General features: G+C 45.4%; 1 protein-coding gene across 1 annotated transcript in view; it reads right to left on the reverse strand.

The window, feature by feature from the left end:
- Positions 1–27,663, reverse strand: part of PPP1R36 (protein phosphatase 1 regulatory subunit 36) — a 433,561-nt gene that overhangs the window by 229,131 nt on the left and 176,767 nt on the right. Inside the window, exon 7 of the mRNA XM_078660312.1 lies at positions 11,041–11,181. Within this exon, the coding sequence (XP_078516438.1) occupies positions 11,041–11,181 (141 nt within the window). The remainder of the gene's footprint in view (positions 1–11,040; positions 11,182–27,663) is intronic.

Genomic DNA, 27,663 nt, shown 5'->3' on the forward strand with positions numbered 1-27,663 from the left:
GTGAAGGGTACATTCACAGAAAATTCTGGTAAGGAAGTCTACATACTTTTTACAATATTTTATCTTCCCAGTAGTCTGAGGTCACTTATTCCCATTGCAAGAAAAATACCATGAAAAGGTGTCAACCTGCACACCTAACGTGGCTTGGTATACCAGAATTAATCAACGTGTGAAAATTCAACAGTGCGTGTTGCTGCGAACTTTGGGATCTGCCTGTAGCTCTTGCAAAAATACCATAAAACATAGGAAACGGAGAAGACTCTGTTTCATCTCGCAGCGCACAGCGTGAGTCCCTAAGGTTTCTACAATGCAATTAGAAATTCAAAGGATTCAATCAAAAAATCAAACACACCCCATTGAGGTTGCTAAACTTGCGGAACCCGCTTGCTGGAATAGGGTTGGCATGGTTGGAAGCCCCTTCCATAGCCACGAAGGGAGCGAAAAGCAGATGCAGGCCAGGGTGTTGTACTGAGGCCGTAGCCCGGGAATCCTTGAAGCACTCAAGCACAGCGTCATCTTTGTTTCCGAACAGACATAAGTCATCATGTTTGCTTGGACTTCCCACGAAAAGCCAGACGTCCTGAGTCAGACATGGGGCCTTATGTACACCGTCGAAGAAATCGCTCTGCCCAGCGAGTACAACGTGTCCAAGCCACAGCGAATGGCAAACTGCATCTCTCCCAACAGATATTTTGGCCTGGGAAAGCAGGATCTAGTTCTCCTCTGAGATCCTAGGCCCCACCTGCACAACTGTATCCCATATAGAATGGGAGTAACAGCCCAAAAGGCATGCAGTGCTCACCGACCGCAATGCGAGGCTGGTGGAAGAGAACGTTTTCTTTCCAAAGGTCTCCAGTCTTTGGATTCCCAGTCCGGAGGGGCGGAAGGGTACACGCGACGGGAATTGGAAGCTGGGATCACCAAGCTTTGGGGGATGTTTAGGGCATTGACGAAAATGTGGGTCGCCCGGTACAGGGCGATGGTGGCGGGCAATTGTTCTATTCACAGTAGCCCCTGTGCTGGGTTTGGACTACGTGCCCAAAAGAAAGTCTATTATAGCCTCGTTAAAAGGTAGCTAGGTTCCGATGAGGAGACACCAGGCTGCAGGACCTCTGTCAAGACATTCATCTTGACCGTCACTGTAGGAAGCTGCAGGTCCAGGACCTCCACAGCCCTACACACCACCATAGCAAATGCCGCTCCCTCCTCTGTAGTCAGGTTAGGGGGAGACAGAATGCCGAAATCTGAGGAGGTGTCCAGGCCACTGGCATCACCTAGTTTCTCATACCAGTCCATGTCCTGGGGCTGCAGGATTTCTAAGGGATCCTGCTCCCCCTCCCAATCCTCTTCATCCAACTCCAAACATTCAAAAAGGGGCTTTGTAGATGGTATGAAGCTGTGCAGCTTGTTGACACCAGCCTCGACGTCTGTGGACGCCAGACCGGCTCTGTATCATCTGGAATGAGAATGAGGAGGCGCCACTGGCGAACGCCGGCTGCACTGGCGATCTCGGTGTCAGACACACCAATGGGGAAGGTCGCTGTGGAGGTGTGACAGGCACCGGTCCGGACCCAGGAATGGGTCCAACAGGAGACCGTGGTGCTGGGGCCGGAGCCAAAGGCACAGAACCCACGGGATCCCCTACACCTGGGCCTGTCGGGCCTGAAGGTGTGCCGGCAGGGTCAGTCCACCCAAACACTGCACACAGGGCATCGTAAAACTCTTTGAGTTGGGCGGGGGTCGCTCCCTACACCAGAAAGGGAGGGAGATGGGGAGTCGACCCAGGTACCCACTCCACAGAACGGGGCCTAGAACACAAGGCTCCTCCATCTCGCTGCATGGCCGATGGGGCGAAGTCGAAGCACGCTTCAACTTCTTGTGATGCCTTTTACCCGACAACTTTGGTGAAGAGGACTTCGAGCCCCAGGAGCGAGGCTCGGACCGTCCTCTCGACCAAGACTGGGAGCAAGATTGACGAGGAAACCTCAGCGGTGTGTGCTGGGCCATGAGCAGTTTCAGGGACTGCTCCCTGAAAGCCTTCAGCACCATGGCCCGGGAATCGGAGCATGAATTTGCGTTGTGGTCGTGGTCCAGGCACCAGAGAAACACAATATGGGGGTCTGTTACTGACTTGGCGTGGTGACAGGCGACCCTCAGCTTGAATCCCGAAGTCCTAATACACCAAAAGAAGTTGACAAAAGTGGAAATACAAGAACTGATGTCAGCGCATCAGAGTGGCAGTCATATTGACGACACAGATAACAAAGATGACAAATATAATGCCTATGATGTCACGCGGAGTCGACCGATGCAATTTACTGGCACGCAGGGGCACTGCTATCAAAAATCTTCCGGATCAAGCCTGACGCCTGGAAATGCAAAGGTAAAGAATCTCACCTCCGATCCTGTGCATGCAGTAAGGCAAGAGGTTCAAGTGCTCAGCGAAAAGACCAGTGATAAAGATGAAGAAGAGTAAAGTTAGCGTAACAAATTGTGAACCTGTACCAGCCTCCAATGAAACCACCCGTATCTATGAGGTTGTGATTACTTCCAGATATCACATCAAGGACCCTCCTGATATCCTGAATAGGAGTAACATTCTTCGCCTATTTAAATACATAATATCTCTTGCTCATATCCATTCCGATGATTTGAAGCGGGTAAGATTCATTAACCTACCTGGGGACTCTCATGGAGACTCAATTCTGGTGGGTTCCACCAACAGCGATTTCAACTCAAGGTACTTGGGTAAATGTCACAGTTGGTCGACTGGGGTATAAATGTCGAATCTCCTCATTCGGAGAAATTTCTATATGTCCTCAACCCCATCAATGGGGCGATGGGGATCTCTTCAGTTCTGTTGGGCACTAACACTAACAGTAACATCAAAGGCAGCAGAATCAGTCAAATCAAGCGCTCCCACTGATATTTGGAGCACTTGCTGTAATAACTAATGGGAAGATCACCTTTGACTACCTCCGGTTGCCGCACAGAGGCAGTATTCCTAACAACAGGCACAGTCAGATGACTAGGGATGAGGAAAGGGGGAAATCTCCTGGCCAACAACAACTGTCAATTATCTCCTGGAACCTAGAAGATAGCAGGAAAATCTGAGTCCTAAGAACCACATCACATGCTGGCTAATATGAATTCCATGTCACAGCTTCAAAACGGAATATAGTGGGACGACCTTCTGGATGTATATCAGTCTTTTTAAAGAATGCCCAAAAATTTGCCAACACTGAAATAACCACTAATTCCTCTGCTATCCAAGCCCTACTCATAAAAGGCCTGAGGGTTATTTCCCAAGCCCTTCGTCTGCTATTAATTTATTTCTATTTTAATCCCACACAGCCTCAGAAGAAAGATACTTTGAACCCCCTAAAAAGAATGATAGATGACTTACTGATTAAATACCGCTGTCACCAAGCAATCATAGATGGGGTTTTCAATACGAGCGACCTGGCCAAGAATCCTAACCTCCTTGGGCGAACAGGTGGGGCCGCTCCTCTTCATGCCTTATTTTACAATCATAAGTTTAGCTGGACCCAATCAATAAAGGAAGCCCGCTTTGCTTCCTGGCGCCCGAAACCTACCTTTAGGAATATATCTACAATAGACTACATCCTAGTAAGCAATAAGATTGCTTCCATGCTTGAAGATTTTGAAATTGAAGACAGGGGTGAACCTGACCGCAGACCCTGCGTGCCATTTTACAGCTAGCGTTCCCCACACCAACACCATTTCCAGTGATCAGTGAAACAACAGGAGAAAAGCGCCACACTGTTCTCCAAAGAATCAAATGATCTGCTAAATTTGGAGATACATTGTCAGCCTGGATGGAGTGGAGAAATTCTGGCCTTAAGTCACCTAACCCAAATTCAGAGAGATTGGTAAGCGCTCGTAGCCAACCTTCAAAAGGCACTGGGGAACGGCCAATGCAAACCACTACTACACACCACCAATGGTCCTGCAACAACATTACATATTCCCTGTGTTCTCAAGGATCTAATCAACAGTAAATGTGCTCTTTGCAGGGCCTTGAATGCCAGGAAAAGAGCCAGTAAATCAACTGATGGCCATTCTATTACTGCTCTTAGGAGAGAAAACATGGGAGATTAAAAAGGAGCACATAGAATTGGAATGGCTTAAAGTCTTTGATATATTGAAGGAGAAGTACCACACCTATCTGTGGAGGCATATAAATTGGCTTGCTACCCCAGGAATTTCAAAGGAGAACCGGATTGCCAAACAAGTTTGGATGCGGTATGTCAAACAACTATACTCAAGTGATTCATTGGCAGTGGTAGCCGCTCCAACGCGCTGTTTGGAGCCAGCCACTGGCACCTCTCAAGGTTTTCTAATTACCGAAGGAGCAAGAATAGCGACTGTCAAAACAAAATGAGGAATGATGGCACCCCGGGCCCAAAGGGGATTCCTGCCCCTGTTTTTAAATCAGCACAAGATTTTTGGGTGACAACTCTAACGCCTCTCTTTAATCACGGCTTTGTCACTGCAATGACGTTGTGTTCTTGGAGAGGTTCGATACTCTTTCCCATCCACAAAACAGGTGACCACTCCAATTCGGTAAACTACAGCTTTATTGCCCTACTTGATCTAGAAGCCAAGGCTTACCCCTCACTGCTCAACTAAGGACAATATCATAGCAATGGCATACCTGTCTATACAAGCTGTTAGGAGGAAGCAACGTTCCTTGTTTTGCTGCTTCATCGATTACAGCAACAACTTTGATAGGGTGGATCGCGGAAGACTATGGGTGAAACTCTCCCTATGGAGGATTCCGCCCATGCTCTTCAAGGCAATTATATCATTATACTAAGGGACATGGGTTTAGATTAAAACTATTTCCACAACAGTAACCCCCAGATTTGCCACAAACAACGAGATTATACAGGGCTGCGTTTTAGCCACCTTCACTTTGATCTCTACACTGCAGATCTGGGGGCTGCCCTCCAAGGCACTAGTTTAGTCACCCTAAGACTGAGCATGGTGCGACTTCCCATCCTGCAATATGCAGATGACACTGCAATTATGGAACAGACTGGGCAGGCCTACAAAGAGCCCCTCAATGCACTCCATCATTACAATCAGGAGAATCATCTACAGGCTAATCAGAGCAAAACCAAGGTAGTAATGTTGAGTAAATATCCCCATAAAAAGCAATCTCAGTGGCAATTTGGAGACCTGCCAATAGAAACAGCGCCAGCTTACAACTACCTTGAGGTTTGGGTTTCTGAGACAGCAAAAACGGACGCTAATTTAAGGCATCTTAGTATAAAGTCCAACAGTGTCATCCACGGGTTGAAGCGCCTAAACAATTGTCTACTAAGTTAAACAGAACCCATGCTGACAGTCTTGAAAGCACAGCTGAGCCCGGCCCTCAACTACAACCACTTGGCCTTTCCAGGTGCGCTCGACAGGCATTCAACAGTCGCTCAGATTAAGTCATACAAGGCAGTGTTGTTAGCCCCACGGCAAACTAGGAGCACGAGGTTGAGGGTGGAGCTAGGCATCGGGAGACCAATCTCGGAAAGTCAAGTGGACCAAATAAAGTTTTTCATCAAGGTTTTGGAGCCCCAGAGGACCCACTCAAATACCAACTGAGGAAGATCTTTGAGGAGGAGAGTTCCTCCCTGGGAAACTGAGCAACTCGGTGAGTGCAAACCTGATAGAATTCGTGAACTTCCCCAAACTTGCCAGACTGCATGCCGTGTTCTCTGTGAAGCGCAAGTCTGAGGCCTCCCTGCAAGTCCAAACTCCCCTTGCCCTAAAAATAGGGCAACGCAAGCAATGCCCATCGGTAGCTAATTTAGGGCAGCAGCACAACAATGGCAGCCAGGATTATTTGTGATACCTACATAGCCTGAATGAAACTGCCTCCTCCTTGCATGCCCAGGTGGGATTGAAGCCCGAGGATGCTATAGCGATGAGCCTCATGCAGAATACTTTCCTGCAAGCCTGGACTGTTAGGGCATGATAAAAATAAGGTTGAGCTTTCCCTGAGATGTATGATGCGTCCAATGCTGCTGTGATGGGCTTAGCACGTAGATTTTCATGATCCTTTTCAAATGAGGTGTCTACCACTTGCCTATTCACCTCTTTTTCCCAGGCAGACAGCGGAATGTCAAGGGGGCGCAAAAGTTCTGGCTAGATCTTCAAGAAGGTGATTGCTCAGTTTCCCAGGGAGGAACTCTCCTCCTCAAAGATCGTCCTCAGTTGGTATTTGAGTGGGTCCTCTGGGGCTCCAAAACCTTGATGAAAAACTTTATTTGGTCCACTTGACTTTCCGAGACTGGTCTCCCGATGCCTAGCTCCACCCTCAACCTCGTGCTCCTAGTTTGCCGTGGGGCTAACAACACTGCCTTGTATGACTTAATCTGAGCGACTGTTGAATGCCTGTCGAGCGCACCTGGAAAGGCCAAGTGGTTGTAGTTGAGGGCCGGGCTCAGCTTTGCTTTCAAGACTGTCAGCATGGGTTCTGTTTAACTTAGTAGACAATTGTTTAGGCGCTTCAACCCGTGGATGACACTGTTGGACTTTATACTAAGATGCCTTAAATTAGCGTCCGGTTTTGCGGTCTCAGAAACCCAAACCTCAAGGTAGTTGTAAGCTGGCGCTGTTTCTATTGGCAGGTCTCCAAATTGCCACTGAGATTGCTTTTTATGGGGATATTTACTCAACATTACTACCTTGGTTTTGCTCTGATTAGCCTGTAGATGGTTCTCCTGATTGTAATGATGGAGTGCATTGAGGGGCTCTTTGTAGGTCTGCCCGGTCTGGTCCATAATTGCAGTGTCATCTGCATATTGCAGGATGGGAAGTCGCACCATGCTCAGTCTTAGGGTGACTAAACTAGTGCCTTGGAGGGCAGCCCCCAGATCTGCAGTGTAGAGATCAAAGTGAAGGTGGCTAAAACGCAGCCCTGTATAATCTCGTTGTTTGTGGCAAATCTGGGGGTTACTGTTATGGAACTAGTTTTAATCTAAACCCATGTCCCTTAGTATAATGATATAATTGCCTTGAAGAGCATGGGCGGAATCCTCCATAGGGACAGTTTCACCCATAGTCTTCCGCGATCCACCCTATCAAAGTTGTTGCTGTAATCGATGAAGCAGCAAAACAAGGAACGTTGCTTCCTCCTAACAGCTTGTGTAGACAGGTATGCCATTGCTATGATATTGTCCTTAGTTGAGCAGTGTGGGGTAAGCCTTGGCTTCTAGATCAAGTAGGGCAATAAAGCTGTAGTTTACCGAATTGGAGTGGTCACCTGTTTTGTGGATGGGAAAGAGTATCGAACCTCTCCAAGAACACAACGTCATTGCAGTGACAAAGACGTGATTAAAGAGAGGCGTTAGAGTTGTCACCCAAAAATCTTGTGCTGATTTAAAAACAGGGGCAGGAATCCCCTTTGGGCCCGGGGTGCCATCATTCCTCATTTTGTTTTGACAGTCGCTATTCTTGCTCCTTCGGTAATTAGAAAACCTTGAGAGGTGCCAGTGGCTGGCTCCAAACAGCGCGTTGAAGCGGCTACCACTGCCAATGAATCACTTGAGTATAGTTGTTTGACATACCGCATCCAAACTTGTTTGGCAACCCGGTTCTCCTTTGTCAATCCTGGGTTAGCAAGCCAATTTATATGCCTCCACAGATGGATGTGGTTCTTCTCCTTCAATATATCAAAGACTTTACGCCATTCCAATTCTATGTGCTCCTTTTTAATCTCCCATGTTTTCTCTCCTAAGAGCAGTAATAGAATGGCCATCAGTTGATTTACTGCCTCTTTTCCTGGCATTCAAGGCCCTGCAAAGAGCACATTTACTGTTGATTAGATCCTTGAGAACACAGGGAATATGTAATGTTGTTGCAGGACCATTGGTGGTGTGTAGTAGTGGTGTGCATCGGCCGTACCCCAGTGCCTTTTGAAGGTTGGCTACGAGCGCTTACCAATCTCTCTGAATTTGGGTTAGGTGACTTAAGGCCAGAATTTCTCCACTCCATCCAGGCTGACAATGTATCTCCAAATTTAGCAGATCATTTGATTCTTTGGAGAACCGTGTGGCGCTTTTCTCCTGTTGTTTCACTGATCACTGGAAATGGTGTTGGTGTGGGGAACGCTAGCTGTAAAATGGCACGCAGGGTCTGCGGTCAGGTTCACCCCTGTCTTCAATTTCAAAATCTTCAAGCATGGAAGCAATCTTATTGCTTACTAGGATGTAGTCTATTGTAGATATATTCCTAAAGGTAGGTTTCGGGCGCCAGGAAGCAAAGCGGGCTTCCTTTAATGATTGGGTCCAGCTAAACTTATGATTGTAAAATAAGGCATGAAGAGGAGCGGCCCCACCTGTTCGCCCAAGGAGGTTAGGATTCTTGGCCTGGTCGCTCGTATTGAAAACCCCATCTATGATTGCTTGGTGACAGTGGTATTTAATCAGTAAGTCATCTATCATTCTTGTTAGGGGGTTCAAAGTATCTTTCTTCTGAGGCTGTGTGGGATTAAAATAGAAATAAATTAATAGCAGACGAAGGGCTTGGGAAATAACCCTCAGGCCTTTTATGAGTAGGGCTTGGATAGCAGAGGAATTAGTGGTTATTTCAGTGTTGGCAATTTTTTGGGCATGCTTTAAAAAGACTGATATACATCCAGAAGGTCGTCCCACTATATTCTGTTTTGAAGCTGTGACATGGAATTCATATTAGCCAGCATGTGATGTGGTTCTTAGGACTCAGATTTTCCTGCTATCTTCTAGGTTCCAGGAGATAATTGACAGTTGTTGTTGGCCAGGAGATTTCCCCCTTTCCTCATTCCTAGTCATCTGACTGTGCCTGTTAGGAATACTGCCTCTGTGGGGCAACCGGAGGTAGTCAAAGGTGAGCTTTCTATTGGTTATTACAGCAAGTGCTCCAAATATCAGTGGGAGCGCTTGATTTGACTGATTCTGCTGCCTTTGATGTTACTGTTAGTGTTAGTGCCCAACAGAACTGAAGAGACCCCCATCGCCCCATTGATGGGGTTGAGGACATATGGAAATTTCTCCGAATGAGGAGATTGGACATTGATACCCCAGTCGACCAACTGTGACATTTACCCAAGTACCTTGAGTTGAAATCGCTGTTGGTGGAATCCCACCAGAATTGAGTCTCCATGAGAGTCCCCAGGTAGGTTCATGAATCTTACCCGCTTCAAATCATCGGAATGGATATGAGCAAGAGATATTATGTATTTAAATAGGCGAAGAATGTTACTCCTATTCAGGATATCAGGAGGGTCCTTGATGTGATATCTGGAAGTAATCACAACCTCATAGATACGGGTGGTTTCATTGGAGGCTGGTACAGGTTCACAATTTGTTACGCCAACTGTACTCTTCTTCATCTTTATTACTGGTCTTTTCGCTGAGCACTTGAACCTCTTGCCTTACTGCATGCACAGGATCGGAGGTGAGATTCTTTACCTTTGCATTTCCAGGCGTCAGGCTTGATCCGGAAGATTTTTGATAGCAGTGCCCCTGCGTGCCAGTAAATGGCATTGGTCGACTCCGCGTGGCCAGTACACCACACTTTATCCTTCTCCTCCCTTAAGCCTTAAAGTCCTTGGTATACCAGAAGGAGTCTACTCCAGCAACTGAGTGATAAACTCAATAATAAGAAGCTAACAGGATAGCCCTTTGCACTTTACCCTTCCATGTTATATTACAGTATGCTCCGTCTCCCACTAGAAGGAGCTTATAGTAAGGGCCTTAATTGACTATTTGTTTTAAATGGCCTTATTTATTGGTTTTAGAATGCGATATGCTCCTATTTATGTCATACAACTGATTGTACACGAGAACTTGCCCATATTAACAAAGAGTCTGCATCTTCGTTTGCAGCCTTTCACATCTGGAAGTGTAACTAATACCATCTCATGGGCACGCTTGGGGTAGGGCAGGTGCCTAATGGTGAGGCAAGAATGCCCAGTGCAAATACACCCAAGAGGTACGGTATTTGTGAGGAAATGCTTATTCCTTAATAGAAGGGATGTCAATGGGTGAGAGTGCGAACTGGAAAGCGCCCTAGGGCGCAACAGAAAATAAAGTGCAATAACAGGCTCTGCGTAATACCCATTGATAGCTCATTTCTTTCTTTTTACAATTGAGGCATGAGGAAAGAGAGCTCGAAATGAAATGTGGGAAAAAGTTTAATTCTGGATCGTCCTGCATATTGTGGATGAAGGTGGGGGTGTTGTATTTATTTTACTGTAATGATTTTAATTGATTAAACAGTTGAGAAATAAAATAAAAATAAATAAATATATATCACAGTAATCCAAACTCCAGAAAATTATGTCAAATGTGTACTCACAGAGTCACAGTATACCACAAGCAGGAAATACGTAATGAGTTAAACAGATGAACATTATGTTAAAATACAAAAGGAGCTGCAAAGAAATGGACCGGGCAGGGAGGTGGAGGGGGTGTTGGGGGGGAGCTGGATTGACATGAAAGAAAGCAGATGTGACCTCTAATTTTCCGACAGTAGAGCCTCATCTGGTTCCACCATCAGAAACATTTGATTGGCAACCTATCTGATGCAGGGCTGCAAGCTGATGAATGGTGGAATAACTTCCGTATTTATAGCAGACTTTCCTAAATTGATAATCCCAGGGTAGCACTCACGAGAAGGAAACAGTGGAAACGTCTCAACCCAGCATGGCAGGTTGCTGCAGTATGGATGGGGGTCTTCGCCAGCCAAGTGTCTTGGGTCCCAACTTGTCCAAGCATAAATAAAGCCCCATAGTTGGAAGATAACTGATTACATAATCATAATTAAAAGCTATACACATAACAAGACCAAAGAAAGGCTTTGTGAGAAAAAAAGAGAAAGTGTTTCTTGGGAATAGTTATAATCAATGAAGCTTTGCAATCTTCACAAAGTTTAGAGGTTTTGAAGGAAAAATCACAAAATTCACAGATGGAACTCTTGGTAAATGTTCACATTCCTATGCTAAAATGTACAGTTCAGTGCAATACATTTTCCTACCTGCCACAAGCCATATGATGCAGCTCAGGATTTCCTACTCCCAGAACAAGGATACAGTACATGTGAGCGAAGTGTTTCTCGGCTAGTTCTGTCTTAGTAAAAACCTCATCCTTCTCTTCCATTTCTAGTCGGCTGATGTTCCTGTAATAAAGACAAAGACCTGTTAGATGACCAAAAACACTGGTAATCACAATCTCAACTTTTCATGATAGGTTGCCCTACATGAACGTTTAGTGTGTTTTGGTATATCTTGTGCTAGTATAAAATCAGAAGCATTGCTTGGATTAGAAGTACTAATAGTTCTGAACAACAAAGGTCTACCTAGTGTTGCATATAATTAAGAAGAGGATTTGTTAAAGGATTATAAAGTATCAAAAATGGTTCAATCAGTTTGTATTTGCTGACCTTACTGAAGGTCCTGCAGATGGTATTTAAGTTGTCAATTATAAGGAGAAAATATCTTCACAGAGTGTTTGGAAGTTAATCAGCGTGGCTCAGTGTCCCTCTAAGATATATACATGGGGATCTTTAAAAATGGTTTAGATGTGTTCATGTCATTATCTGCGGGGATTTTCTCCATACTGATTCAACTTTTTAACACTGGTGTTTCATAGAGTTAGCTTATCATAAACCATATTAAGGAACATCAGTATTTTTTTTAACATTTTTTTGTTTTTTTAAAGTTTTAAGACCTTTATTGAGTAACAGTCGCGACTTACACAGCTCCTGGCCTACAACCCGGAGGCCGGCCGCTTCGATTAATCAAGGATGATTGATTCAATCTGGTACAACACAGCCTTTCAGCCGACAACCCGGAGGTGATATTACATATCCAATTGTACCCAGGGGGGGGGGGGAATAAGCGGAGGGAGAGGGGAGAGGAAGATACAAGGTGGCAAGAATATCTCCGTACTTCCCTAATAGTAAGAGGTAACCTAATGTGGAGTACAGTGTACTATACCGATCACCTCCGTGTCCCTAACCCCCCCTCCTAATTAGGTCTGAACTGAACCAAAAACTCAACATCAAACCCCCCACCCCCCCTGTGCACCTCCGTCCCCACTCAGTGACTAGTAAACTCTGCGTCCTATCCCTGTCTCTAAACTGCTGCAGAGCACCACACCGGGCTCAGCGTTGTCGATCCCTTAGTCACCCCATCTACAATCACATCACTCAGTGCAGAGCTACCCCTCTTCATCTGGCCGTGCGTCCTCGGGTACTCCCCCCAGTCCGTTCACATCTCCACCATCTGTCTCCCCATTTTCTTCGCTACCCGGTCTCGTCCTATATAAGCCCCAGAGGTTTTTCGGTCGGCTGGTTGATGGTAGAAGCTCGCTATAAAGTTCTGATTGAGTACAGCTATATAACATGTCATGCGCCCATCTTTTGACTGAGGGCAGTGGGCCTCTCATCCAGCACATCGCCAGTACCCGTCTGGCGATCAGTAATCCCATATCCGCAAGGCGCCTTACGGCAACCGGCAGCGGCCTGTAGTACCCTATCAGCGCCAGTGCCGGGTCTGGGGTCAAGTGTGTGCCCAGTATCCTGTTTAGCTCCGCGTAAACGCCACACCAGTATCTACTGATCCCCGGACACGTCCACGCCAGGTGGAAGAAGTCCGCAGCTTGTGTTCGGCAACGATCACATTCCGCGCTGGCCCTAAGGCCGTATCTGTGTAATCTCTCCGGCGTGTAGTACACTCTCTGGAGAAATTTAAAATGTATCAATCTATGCCTGCCATTGAGAGATATTTTCTTCATGCTCATGCAGCAGTATCTCCAAATTCCGTCGTCAATGGTGATCTGCAAGTCCTGTTGCCAGGCATCTCTACCCTTCACAAACTGGTGTTCCCTGTGCTTGATTGCTGTTATCAGCTTCCGAGGAGACACGGCCTTAATTACATGTGTTAGTTCCGGAACCTCCGGAGGCTCCGACAGGTCCGGGCCTAGCAATGCCAGTAGAGCACTGCGTACCCTGTGAAACTGAAACTTCAGTAACAATGAGGCATGAGCGGCATTCGTTACCACCTGACCCCACTCTTTGGCCCTCCCGTCCTTGAACATGTCTCTCACTGTGGAGATGCCCAGTTGGTGCAGTGCAAGTATGACGCCACGCTCCGTGAGTGGCAATAGCCAGTGGGCCCACTCAACAAGCATGGACGGTGAGTACATGAGGGCTCCTCCCTGCTTTTGCAGTAGAGTATGCCAAGCGTGATTCGTGGCCAGGAGTGAGTCCAGTATGCCAGTCCTGCGGTCTACCGGTCGGCAAATCGTAGCCGGGAGTGGCAGCGGCTCCGCGAACAGGCGCTGCATCTGTAGGTGGGGTATGCCATCATCCCCATGAATCCAAGTGTGAAGATGTGCCGCCTGCGCCACTCTGTAATACAGCTCCAGATCCGGGGCCGCCAAACCGCCCATTTCATATGGGAGTGTCAGGACAGACCATTTAACTCAAGGCTGTTTGCCCGCCCAGGCCAACTTAACCATTAGCTGCGCCAGGACCTGGAAGAAGGCCTTCGACAGTACCATCGGTATGGCGTTAAATAAGAAAAGGAATCTGGGGAGTACCACCATTTTTATAAGGGCAATGCGCCCCATGAGCGATAGGGCCAGTTTACACCACTTCTCTACGTTGTCTTCAAGTTTGCTGCAGGCCACTCCGTAATTTTCACGTAGCAGCGTCTCCGAGTCCGAGTGCAGCCTTATCCCCAGGTATCGGACCGAGTCTTCTGACCACAGGAGAGGGAACTCCATTTCGAATTGCCTGGTTATCGGGGTCAGCGGAAAAGCAACTGATTTCGTCCAATCAACCTTCAAGCCAGAGATAGCGACGAAGCTCACTACTTCCCTCAGCTTGGAGGACATGTTGCGTTCCGGTTCGCGGACATATAACAAGGTGTCGTCCGCGTAAGTCGATACCACTATCTTGTAGGATGGGAAGCTGACTCCCTCGTGGCCGTGGTATTCGCGTAGTGCGCAGGCCAGCGGTTCCGCCACCAGATCATAGAGCAATGGGGCAGCCCTGTCTCGTACCTCTGCCAATCCGAAAGGGGTCAGTAACCAGGTCCCCCAGGTGGAGTCGCGCCGTCGGTTTATAATACAGTGCCCCTATCATTTGCAGGAATGGCTCGCCCAGACCGAAACGCCGCAGCACCAGAGACAGGAAGGGCCATTCGACAGAGTCAAATGCCTTTTCCTTGTCCAGGAAAACCGCGATCGCTCTTGTATCTTGCCGTACATGTTGCATGGTACCCAGGACCGTGAGAATATTATACGTCAAGTTTCTACTGGGTATGAACCCAGCCTGTTCCGGCGCCACCAGTTCAGGCGCCAGAAGGGCCAGGCGGGTAGCTAGCACCTTTGCGTATATTTTGGTGTCTACATTCATCAACGAAAGAGGTCTGTATGAGCCACACTCATTAGGCTCCTTCCCTGGTTTAAGTATGGTAACTATGAGGGCCTCTCTCATCGACGGCGGCATAGCCCCGTCCACGCAAATGTCATCAAATAACTTAGATAAGTGTGGGAGTAACTTATCTTGGAAGGCTTTGTAGAATGCAACTGTGAGGCCATCAGCTCCCGGAGCACTGCCAGATCGCATGCTAGCCAGAGCATCGACAATTTTGTCCTTTTCTATGGGGGCCATTAGGAATTCTCTATCAGAGTCTTTCAGCTGTGGTAAATCAATGTGGTCCAAATAATCACTCGCCTCCGCAGTGAGGTCTCCAACTTTGTCTGAGTACAGGTCAGAGTAGTATCTCCGAAATTCCTCTGCAATTTCTACTTCCTCCGACACCCTTGTGCCATCCGCTGTACATAGTTCAGCGATCCGGGTCTCTCCTCTATCTCCTTTAATCAACCTGGCTAATAGCGCGCTCGGTCGTTCACCCTCCCGTACAAACGCGCCGTGGCGTATTTCCTCATGTGTTGCACTTCCCTATCAGCTTCCTCGTGATATTCAGAGATCAGTATTTTGATCTCCTCAGTGACGGCGTCGCATGGGTAGACCGCTGCTGGTGTTCAAGGGTCGCAAGTTGGCTTTCCAGCGTGGCCAGTCGCTGTCGGATGGATTTTAGTACTCCAGAGTGCTTAGACATAGCTACCCCTCGGATAAACACCTTAAAGGCTTCCCAGATTGTCAGGAAGTTGTCCACCGAGCCTATATTTGCTTAAAAAAAATATCAATCTCCTCTGCTATTTCCCCCCTGAACACTGGGTCGAGGAGTGAATAAGGTGGGAAGCGCCAGGTGAACGGGGGAATACATTTCCAAGGAGTCTGTAACACCAGCAGCAGAGGGGAGTGATCGGACAGTGTCCTGGGTAAAACTATGCAGGAGCTTATCTGGGCGCGCATGGAGGAGGAGGCCAACCAATAATCAATTATTGTGTGTATGTGATGGTAAGCAGAAAAGTGTGTATACCCTCCTGGTCCCCGGTTCCCACTCCTCCAGACGCCCACCAAGTCCAGCACGGTGAGCGCCTGTTGCACCGCTAGAGCCGCCGCAGATGGCCTACGAACCAGTCCCGCAGACCTGTCTAGCGTTGGATCCAGTACTAAGTTTAGGTCTCCCCCCATAGGATGCGCGCTGCTGGATATGTGCGCGCTAATCTGACCACATTGTGAAAGAACTCCGGGGAATCGAAGTTCAGACCATACACATTTATTATCAGCAGATCCAGTCCCTTCCCCTCACAGCGAGACAAGACGTATCTCCCCTCATGATCAGCAGCTAGGTGGTCTGCGATAGTTTCGATCTAGGGTTAACCCAGGTTATTACTCCCCTGGAGTGGGTGGTGAAGCCCGCAGCTGCTGTGTGTCCCGCCCATCCCCTACTGAGAAGCAGTCTGCTCGCAAGCGGTAGGTGCGTCTCCTGCAGGAGAGCAAGATCAATATCATGTTGTTGCAAATAGTGTAGCACCTTCCTGAGCTTCCGATGGTCATTAAGGCCACGCACGTTCCAAGTGAGAGCTCGGAGTGTAGTCGTGTGAGGACTGTCAGACATAGTGGGTGCAGTAGTCATGCTTATTATGTAGGCATAGCGTGTGTAGCAGCTGTTCCTCCAGTAACATAAGTGGGGTTGTGCAATAATAAAAGAAACACAGAAAATTTCCTAACATATCCCCAAACAGAAAACTGTCCGTCATTCGATCCACCCCCCCACCCACAGCAGACCACCCCCAACCTGGCCTTGCCGATCCCGCTTCCAACCCAATCTCCCTCAATCCCAACACTCAAGATTGACGACTCAACGGAGTAAGTATGGAGCAACTTGCACAGGGGCCAAGGGTGCCTAGCCTCCATCAGTCTATGTAGAAATAACGAACATCGTAGAGGCCTCTTACGGCTCCCGTCAAAGCTCCATAGTCACAACAACCGATTATTCAAAGGATCATTCGTGGCACAGAGACTTAACAACTAGCTGTGGAAATGTGGAAGAACTAGCGTGTTTCGATTGTAACAAACAGAACCCCGTGACGCTGCGGTCGGAGGAGCAGGGAGGCCGATTATTTTAATCAAGATACTGTGAGGATCATCTCACAAACAGAACTAGCTGATGAGGCATATCAAGCACATGGCTACAGCGGTTTACTAAGTCCGTATATTCGAAAAGGATACCCAGAAAAAGCTAAGCGTTGGCACCTCCGATGCAGTGTACAATTAAAATATTTGAAAAACAAGATATCATCAATTACCAATATACCATGTACAAGAGGGATATTTGGTTATCCTCACAGTGTACCAACATCAGGACACCGTGTTTTGATTATCTCAGAAGGCAATCCTGAGAGAGAGATACATAGATATTTTATTTGAGAGAACTGTCCTGAAGAAGGTTTTTAGCCGAAACGCCGCGTCGACTGTTGTTCCTCTGAACAAAATTTTTTAACTAATATTGTTTGCTTTGTATTCTTTTTTCATATTTTATTTATTGTTTAGGAATTGTATGTCAATTAATTGTTTTAAAATACTTATGAATTATAATAAATTTATGTTTTAATTTGATACATTAGTTTTGTCATAAATTTCTGACCAAAAGTATTTAGGCTGTCACTCGTCCATACAGTTATAACCCTTTAGAAAGTGATGAAATTGCATAGTGTCACTCGTTTGAGGTCTCTTATATGTGTGTAGGTGGTGGTTTTGCCATTAAAAGATTACAACGGCTATTCCCTAACATCATCTCCCTTACGGGATTATTTGGGACATTTCTTTGCTTTTCTAGAAGAACAAGCATCACCAGGTCCTTGGAGGGCACACCTCCCAGAAGCAGCCCTCCAGTAGCATCGTAGCAAAAGTCACCATCACACAGTCCGCAGCCCTTTTTAGGTTTTGCCTGGCGAAAGCTGCGCTCTGCGCAGCGTTTTCGCGCAGGCGAAAACCTAATGAGAACTGTAGTGTGGGTTTGGGTCGGCCCTCGTCATTCATTGGCTGGCTCCATAAATGGAGCCTAGCCATTGGACGAGGGGCCTGTCCGTCAATGCCGGACCAGATTCGGGGGCGTTCCCGAGATTCTTTGGCTTTTGCCGACGTCACGCGACGTCAGCCGAAAGCCGGGAACGCCCCCGAATCTGGTCCGGCCGGGCCGCAAGCAAGCCGGAAGTCCCGCCGCCGCTCTTTCTATGCCAGGGGAAAAGTGCCCGGGAGAAAGGAGTGCGGCTGCCAGCGAGGCCCCGGTGCAGGAGAGCCCCGCCCGCGGCACCCGAGAAGAGAGCCCAGGCCCCGGCAGAGGAAGGACACCGCAAGCGCCCCCGCCGCCTCCTGGGAGCAGTCCGGTGAGTTTTCAGGTTCTCCGTGTCCCTCCTCCCGCCGTCCCCCCTCCCGCTCTCCCCCCTCCCGCTCTCCCCCCTCCCGCTCTCCGTGTGGTCCTGCCTTCCTCCCGGAGCCTGGTAATGAAAGCCTACGAGGTTGTGAAATGAGGCCCATGAATCTGCTACGATATCATGTGAATCTGCATTCACCCAAACAGCGGTTACAACATTCTACCTTTTTTCTGGTATATGTCTTTGTCTTGTAGGTCCTATTCACTTCCTGCCATACCCCCTGTATTTTATAACTTGATCACTTAAGTGATATTTGTATTAACTTCCCTTCCTTTTACTGATGTGATTTTTTTTGTCTGTCAATTTCATGTTCATATTTGTTTTTCCTCGCCCTTTCTGTTCCTTACTACACGTGGTGTAAATTGCTAAATTGCTCTTTTACACTATCCAGATATGTGCTGCACGTTGTAAATGTCTGGATTGCTCCTGCCCATACCATATCTCACAGTGTAAATTAATTTATGTGCATTTTCCCCTTTCCACACCATATCCTATTCAGTGTACACCAATCCCCTTCCTCACAGCACGTCACATCCTGTGTACACGGATATGTGCTGGTATAGCCCGCCTTCATATATCAGCCCCCTGCGGAGTATATATGAATATATGTTCGTATCTCGTCGCCATACAGTATCCCTGCAGTGTGTATTAATATATGATTGTCCTCGTCGCCATACCATTCTCATGTAGTGTATACACCATGCCTTACTCTCCAGTGTATGTCAACCTGTGTCCGTATCCCCCCCATACTAAATTCAGCCAGTGCACACTAATCTCTCTTCATTCTCGTAGCTTACAGTATTTGTAAATGTGTATCTATATTATTATTTCTTAATCCACATCCTTCCCACTGCTCATTATTTGTACGTCCTTGTGTTATTTCTCAATGCCATACTCCCTGAGATGTTTATTAGTATAAGTGCCTATAACATTTATCCCTATTTAGAACAATGAAGGTTTTTAAACAGTTGTAGTTGGGTGCACTGCCAGTTTACACGCATTCGATTTAAATCATTAGGGTGTTCTAGGTGCTAAACGGCGAGTGGGCAAACCTAAACCACTCTCTAGAGTAGAAAAAAAAAAAAAAAAAAAAAAAAACTACTGCTAATTACTATACAGATTGCCGAAGCACTCTAATGTGAGTAATAAAATTGTTCAGTTACAATTAACAGTTTTCAAACACCAATTCTGACAGAAGTAACGAAGATATCCAAAAGATGAGTGAATCTTGGAGTCTTTAATGGAGATTACAGCCAGCCGACACGTGTTTCATCGCCTTCGCGATTCATCAGGGCTGAAACAAACAAAAGTAGCGTCTAGCATGTTCTGTGAGCAACAACATTTACATACAAGGCCATAGTATCTAGCCGTTATGTCACATGCAATACAACTTCCTCCTGCAGTGGACATACAGTGAATATATCATTTCATAAGAAATGTCTCGCTCGTGCCACCACAACACATCCGTGTCGGAGTTCCGGTGTATACTACCGATTATCCATAATGACGTGACTATATGTGATAGTGATGGTAATGGACATGTGCAGGGACGAGATCACCTTTGTATATCTTAAAGGCAAGCAATGACACATGCTCTATAATATGGCGGAAGTGTCCTAATTGTGTACGGCTCTTACATCATCCATGCTACTCATATTGTGAAAAACGTGAGAGACAAGTGTCACTTGAAGAGCATACCTAGAAGGCCGTATCGACGTCAGAAGGTCTGTATATATTAAGGAAAGAAAGAAAAAAACGAAAAAATCTCATCACTAACTGAATTCCGGTAATATTCGGGCAAAATGTCACCAAATGAGACTGTTCGCCACTAATTGTACGACGTCTTACCGCTCAGCTGGTGATAATTCCGACCCAGCCGGGCCCGTGACTAGTACTGCTGGTAGGGGTGCGTCCAGCAGCGATCAATAGTACTACTGGTAGGAGTGCGTCCAGCAGCGGTCAATACCTCTGTTTCTATGACAAAGTAAAATAATCTATATTGTTACCAAAGTTGAAGAAAATAATCAGTTTCTGTTTGTTCAGACGTCACCATGACACTCTCACTGGAGTCCTGGCATTTAAAACCCACGATTTGGTTGAACCATGATGGGTAATTCCCTATCTTATATGTAAACCTAAACATTCGAACCAGCGAGTCATCACTATCTAGCGCAGTGCGCAATACACAAGTACTGCTCATCCACTTACATGGGTATTGGGTCAAAAACATATGATAATGGGCTCGGAGGTGACCCGAAACCGTCGTTCGTGTGTACGATTTTCGTTATCAAGAGATATTACTGTTAAAAGAAATAACAGATATGTTACTTATTAACATGGTGAAACAAGTCCTCGTAGCGCAAGTCATCGTTATGCCATTGTTATACAAGATTTACCTACTCCTTTTTTAGTTTTACCGCAAGGATATCAGATGCGGTTCCAGATTACGATGTATTCGATGCTGGAGGGGAACGAGTAATGATATTTTTTAGAGTCAAAAGATATACAAGTTGTACCTCCAAAATTATAGACGGTCGCACCCCTAACTAACTTACCCGTGTTCGGCTTCTTCAGCGAGTATGGCGGGTTCACCTCCTCCGAGCTCAGTTCCTGTTTGGACACGTGATTCTGTCTAAACCGACGTATATGCGTGCTTAAACGTGACGTATTTCAGAGACTAGACCGCGTATGGTACTAGTCTGAGCCGACCATGTTGCAAGGTCTCTCATATAGAGAATTACCCGAGTGGTAAAGTTGAAAATTAATTCTCGCGAAGTATTATGTGATGAGAATTCTGTATAACTAAAAACATATCGTATTTCTAGATTTGTAGAGCGGACACTCGCGATGAGTGGATCATAATCCACATAACGGAAATTATGCCAATCGAGTATGTATAAAGGAATGTAAATAGACGCTCCAATGTGAGAATGTGTGTGATATCTGGAAAATTCGAATATCGAGGATTCTAGATTAATGTCGATATATAGCGTGACATTAATTTCCAACACATGACTAATGATGGTGAAGTGCACACCGTGAGTGATTCAGACTTCCTAAATATGTGAGAAGCCCAATCATACTGTGACTGTTTAGCATTTAACATTTTTTATAGTATCAAAATTGTCATTTTTAAGTACTCATAAAAGTATTCATATGTACTCACTTAACTCCATAGGCACCACAGGAGGGGAATCAGACAACCAAGATAGACAAGGGATGCCACCTTTTTTTCAAGAGGTTTTACGGATCAGGAAGGGCAACAGATACTCTACAGCAAGAAACCAATCCGATCCAAAACCAGGAGGGGCAGGGGACGTAAACACAGAGGACTACAGAAGGAAGCTGAGATCAGGGGCCAACAGGAATTAGATGGTGCTAACACTAGGGAGGTACAGGTGATCAACCTTTCTAAAATAAACCTCACTCCAGACATGGTTTCCCTTTTAAGCAAAGGTCTTAGTTTCAACCCATATGCAACGGGGGATATTTGTAAATTGAAAATCGATCTGTTTAAATTTATAAGAAACCTTAAACTTAAAAAGCATTTCTTTGGCTTGGAGAAAAAGGGCAGAGGGGTTGTCAATCCACCTGTAACTAGCACCACTGAATCCTTATCAATAAATGATGTGCATGCAACTCATCTTCTCTTATCATTGACTGACATGGAGGAGTCTCCTCTAGAGATGGACAGATTGCTAGAGGAGTTGGATATAGAATCTGATTTTAGCATTGTTAGTGGACTAAAGTCCAAATCCAAATGGATCCCTACACTACCTGGTGGCAATGCCATAGACAATTTTCATAAGCGTGTGTTAGATGATCTTGACAAACTGAACCGTCTACGCAAGGACAGAATGTTTAAATATAAGGATAACCTCAGCAAGGGACAAAGAGTAGCGCTTAACACACTCATGAACGACAACACTATCATTATACGAGAGGCAGATAAGGGAGGGAACGTAGTGATTATGGATCGCATAGACTATCAATCAGAAATTAGTCAACAACTACAGGATGAAGTATGCTACGAACGCCTCACTTTTAACCCCACTGGTCCCTTAACAATAGAAATTAATTCTCAGTTGTTAAAGTGGAAACAATCAGGTTTATTAAACGAGGAAGAATACCTATACTTAAAAGTTTTTAGACCCACATATCCATGGCTATACACCTTACCCAAGATTCACAAGGAACTCCCATTTCCACCGGGGAGACCTATTGTTTCGGGCATAGGGGGCCCAACGGAAAGGATAGCAGAATACGTAGATCTGTATCTAGGTCCGCTAGTTAAAAACTTGCCGTCCTACATACAGGATTCCAAACACATTCTAAGTACACTAGCAGACATGGAATGGCAAGATGATTTTCTTTTAGTAACAATGGACGTGGTGTCACTTTACACCAGCATCAACACAGAGCTGGGTATCCAGGCCATTAACAAAATCCTGTATAACAGACCAGCTACACTATGGAAACATACTGAGATGCTATCAACAATGATAGAATTGGTCCTAAAAAACAACTATTTTATGTGTGACAAAAACTGGTACCGACAAAAACAAGGTGTAGCCATGGGCTCTAAGATATCACCCTCGTTTGCGAATCTATTTATGGGGGCACTGGAAGCAGATCTAATTTGGGGCACAAAGGGTGCTCAATATATCGACTCCATAATCTTTTGGGGTCGATATATTGACGACTGCATCCTCATCTGGTCAGGCTCAGAGGAGCAATTACAAAATTTCTTCAAATACCTGAATGACAATACATGGAAGATCAACTTCACCATGAAGTGGAGTAAAACAAATATAGAATTCTTAGATATTGAGTTCTATATTTCTTCCAACTGTCTGCATAGTAGATTGTTCAGAAAGTCGACAGCGTGCAATGCAATCTTGCATGCATCGAGCTCACACCCCTCACACCAGATTAACGCCATACCCTTTGGCGAATTTATTCGGGCAAGAAGAAACTGTAGTGAGGACTGTGAATTCAGGAGATGTATTGACAGCATGAAAGAAAGATTTCAGACAAGAGGTTATGCATACAACACCATTAGAAAAGCTGAGAAAAGGATTAAAAGAGTGGGGAGAATAGACACCCTCACCACCAGACAGAAGCTTAAGCCAGACAACAAAGAATGCATAAGAATGGTCACGGATTTCAACTCACTCCATCTGGACTTAAGAAAAAGTTTAACCAAACATTGGAGTTTATTGAAATCCGAAAAAACACTGACCGAATACATTACAGAGAGACCACAAATCTCGTTTAGAAGAGGAAATACATTACGAAATAAGTTAAGTCCCACAGTACCCCGTGACATGAGGAGTACTGACTGGCTGACACAACGAGGTTTGGGCTTTCATAAATGCGGGTTCTGCAGTATGTGCAAATGGGCCAAACATGGAACAACAAATTTCACAGGCCCAGATGACGTATGTTATACCATTAAGAGTAACATTAATTGTACAACCAAATTTGTCATTTACATTATTGAGTGTGAATGTGGCAAGTATTACGTAGGAAGTACAATTAGACCATTGAAAGAAAGAATGATGGAACATATAAGAGCGATTTTAAATTGTGACCCTAAATATCCAGTGGCTTTGCATGTAGCCTCATGTCAAAAAGAGCAACGAAACAAAAATGTACAATTTTTTGGAATTGAAACGATACCATTGGCAATAAGAGGTGGGAATCGGGAATTGAAATTGAGACGTACTGAGGCGACTTGGATAATGCGTTTGAAATCGGTACAGTCAGGATTAAATTATGACCAAGAGATGCAATTTTTTCTGGGTGACTAGTATTAGGTACTGTTTATGAATACTGTAATTTACTGCAGACCTGAATGAATTCGTCTATACCTAAATCTCTCCGAATGCTGGGATGTTTTCTCCTGTACATATGAATACTTTTATGAGTACTTAAAAGCGACAATTTTGATACTATAAAAAATGTTAAATGCTAAACAGTCACAGTATGATTGGGCTTCTCACATATTTAGGAAGTCTGAATCACTCACGGTGTGCACTTCACCATCATTAGTCATGTGTTGGAAATTAATGTCACGCTATATATCGACATTAATCTAGAATCCTCGATATTCGAATTTTCCAGATATCACACACATTCTCACATTGGAGCGTCTATTTACATTCCTTTATACATACTCGATTGGCATAATTTCCGTTATGTGGATTATGATCCACTCATCGCGAGTGTCCGCTCTACAAATCTAGAAATACGATATGTTTTTAGTTATACAGAATTCTCATCACATAATACTTCGCGAGAATTAATTTTCAACTTTACCACTCGGGTAATTCTCTATATGAGAGACCTTGCAACATGGTCGGCTCAGACTAGTACCATACGCGGTCTAGTCTCTGAAATACGTCACGTTTAAGCACGCATATACGTCGGTTTAGACAGAATCACGTGTCCAAACAGGAACTGAGCTCGGAGGAGGTGAACCCGCCATACTCGCTGAAGAAGCCGAACACGGGTAAGTTAGTTAGGGGTGCGACCGTCTATAATTTTGGAGGTACAACTTGTATATCTTTTGACTCTAAAAAATATCATTACTCGTTCCCCTCCAGCATCGAATACATCGTAATCTGGAACCGCATCTGATATCCTTGCGGTAAAACTAAAAAAGGAGTAGGTAAATCTTGTATAACAATGGCATAACGATGACTTGCGCTACGAGGACTTGTTTCACCATGTTAATAAGTAACATATCTGTTATTTCTTTTAACAGTAATATCTCTTGATAACGAAAATCGTACACACGAACGACGGTTTCGGGTCACCTCCGAGCCCATTATCATATGTTTTTGACCCAATACCCATGTAAGTGGATGAGCAGTACTTGTGTATTGCGCACTGCGCTAGATAGTGATGACTCGCTGGTTCGAATGTTTAGGTTTACATATAAGATAGGGAATTACCCATCATGGTTCAACCAAATCGTGGGTTTTAAATGCCAGGACTCCAGTGAGAGTGTCATGGTGACGTCTGAACAAACAGAAACTGATTATTTTCTTCAACTTTGGTAACAATATAGATTATTTTACTTTGTCATAGAAACAGAGGTATTGACCGCTGCTGGACGCACTCCTACCAGTAGTACTATTGATCGCTGCTGGACGCACCCCTACCAGCAGTACTAGTCACGGGCCCGGCTGGGTCGGAATTATCACCAGCTGAGCGGTAAGACGTCGTACCATTAGTGGCGAACAGTCTCATTTGGTGACATTTTGCCCGAATATTACCGGAATTCAGTTAGTGATGAGATTTTTTCGGTTTTTTCTTTCTTTCCTTAATATATACAGACCTTCTGACGTCGATACGGCCTTCTAGGTATGCTCTTCAAGTGACACTTGTCTCTCACGTTTTTCACAATATGAGTAGCATGGATGATGTAAGAGCCGTACACAATTAGGACACTTCCGCCATATTATAGAGCATGTGTCATTGCTTGCCTTTAAGATATACAAAGGTGATCTCGTCCCTGCACATGTCCATTACCATCACTATCACATATAGTCACGTCATTATGGATAATCGGTAGTATACACCGGAACTCCGACACGGATGTGTTGTGGTGGCACGAGCGAGACATTTCTTATGAAATGATATATTCACTGTATGTCCACTGCAGGAGGAAGTTGTATTGCATGTGACATAACGGCTAGATACTATGGCCTTGTATGTAAATGTTGTTGCTCACAGAACATGCTAGACGCTACTTTTGTTTGTTTCAGCCCTGATGAATCGCGAAGGCGATGAAACACGTGTCGGCTGGCTGTAATCTCCATTAAAGACTCCAAGATTCACTCATCTTTTGGATATCTTCGTTACTTCTGTCAGAATTGGTGTTTGAAAACTGTTAATTGTAACTGAACAATTTTATTACTCACATTAGAGTGCTTCGGCAATCTGTATAACATTTATCCCTATAGCTCCGTATAGGTTTTATCCACACCATACATTCAACAGTATTTCCGCAAATGTCATTTTTCCCATACTGTATCCTTAGTGCCATTCCTCCTCATATCTCGTGTAAAGCATATTAATAATATATATGCCTATATTCCTTCGCCCGTACCACACTGTAATGATCGATCCAGCCGTGTATAGTATCACGTGTGTGTACTTCCCTTCCTATGGCCCTTATTGCGGGTATGTACACGCAGTCCCTCCATTACTTCCATTTCTTTGGTCCTGCTTCACCCTTGTCAACACTCAATGTAAACGTGCGCGGTTATTTCCTATACGTCGCCCCAGCAGTATATTTCTAGACATGTGTTCACATGTCGATCCCCGCAGTGAGCATCTGCTCGGTTCCCAGCCCTGTCTTTGGAATCTTTTTTGAATCTGTATTTTTCTTTTGGCGCGTCCCGCGGAGCACGGCGTAGTGTCGTTTCCTGCCCACTTCCTTTCCTCGCAGTCTATATTCATGGTTGCATCTTGCTCTTGGGCAGTGTTTATTCACGGTTGCATCATTCTCTTGGGCAGTGTATAGGGCAGTCTATTTTCACGGTTTTATCTTGCTCCTGGGCAGTGTACAATGACCTCAGCAGCATATACATGCTTGTCCTTGCCCCACGCTCCCATGATGATCTCAGCAGCATATAAATGTGCTTGTGTTCAGCCCACGCTCACATGATGATCTCAGGAGCACATACATATGCTTGTGCTCGCCCTACACTAACATGATCCCCGCAACTAATAAAAAGTATCCTGTGCTCACACTCTTGATTACTAGCTGATCACACCTTCGTACACACACACTGTTCTTTAAAGTGTGTTGACATGTTTGCGCTCACATGTTGTTCTGCAGTGCATACCCATGTTTGTGCTCACCGTTCTGCCTAAACGCCCTTCCTGGCAGTGTGTATCTACCTCTGATCACATGTTGATCCCAGCAGCGTATTTATAAGTTAGAGCTCACCTTCGTGCTGACATGATGTATGTATGTGTGTATATATATATATATATCTCAGTGGTCGCACTTTGATTCCAGCAATGTAAATACACTTTTGTTGTGCTTTCCTTCGTGCTCGCATGCTGTTCTTCAGAGAGTTAATACGGACTTATCAATGCTTGGCTTCGTGCTGTGCCTCGTACCTCTGTGCTCTTTGTTTTAATCATTTCCCAAGTTTGCAGTGCTGCACATGTATTTGAAAACGTTGAGAAATCCACACCTACAGTGGTCGCACTTTGATTCCAGCAATGTAAATACACTTTTGTTGTGCTTTCCTTCGTGCTCGCATGCTGTTCTTCAGAGAGTTAATACGGACTTATCAATGCTTGGCTTCGTGCTGTGCCTCGTACCTCTGTGCTCTTTGTTTTAATCATTTCCCAAGTTTGCAGTGCTGCACATGTATTTGAAAACGTTGAGAAATCCACACCTATTAGCTTTACCAGTGCTTGTTGCCTGTGCTTGCGCATGTTCTGTCAGGGATTGCTGGAGTGCTTTAGTTCCCCATCTAAGAATGAAGTAAGCAACGCGAGGTGTTAACATGGAAAAGATGCTGCTCAGAGTGACGTGCCATTCCATCCTCCAATCCCAGCGTGGTGCTTCTTTCTGTCAGTACAGCCCGGAATCACCACCTCCGAAGCACTAATACCTCCTGCGTGTAAAAGCAGCACCACTAGAACTAGAGTGACATACGCAGAAGCGAGGATGAATACAACCGGACTTCAACAATAAGAAGCATAGACAAAGCCAGTAGGCCTCACTATTTTAAGAATGTCCACCATTTATAGAAACCGTTACTAACATTCT

Source organism: Lissotriton helveticus, chromosome 9 (genome assembly GCF_964261635.1).
Source record: "Lissotriton helveticus chromosome 9, aLisHel1.1, whole genome shotgun sequence".
Classification (NCBI taxonomy): domain Eukaryota; kingdom Metazoa; phylum Chordata; class Amphibia; order Caudata; family Salamandridae; genus Lissotriton; species Lissotriton helveticus.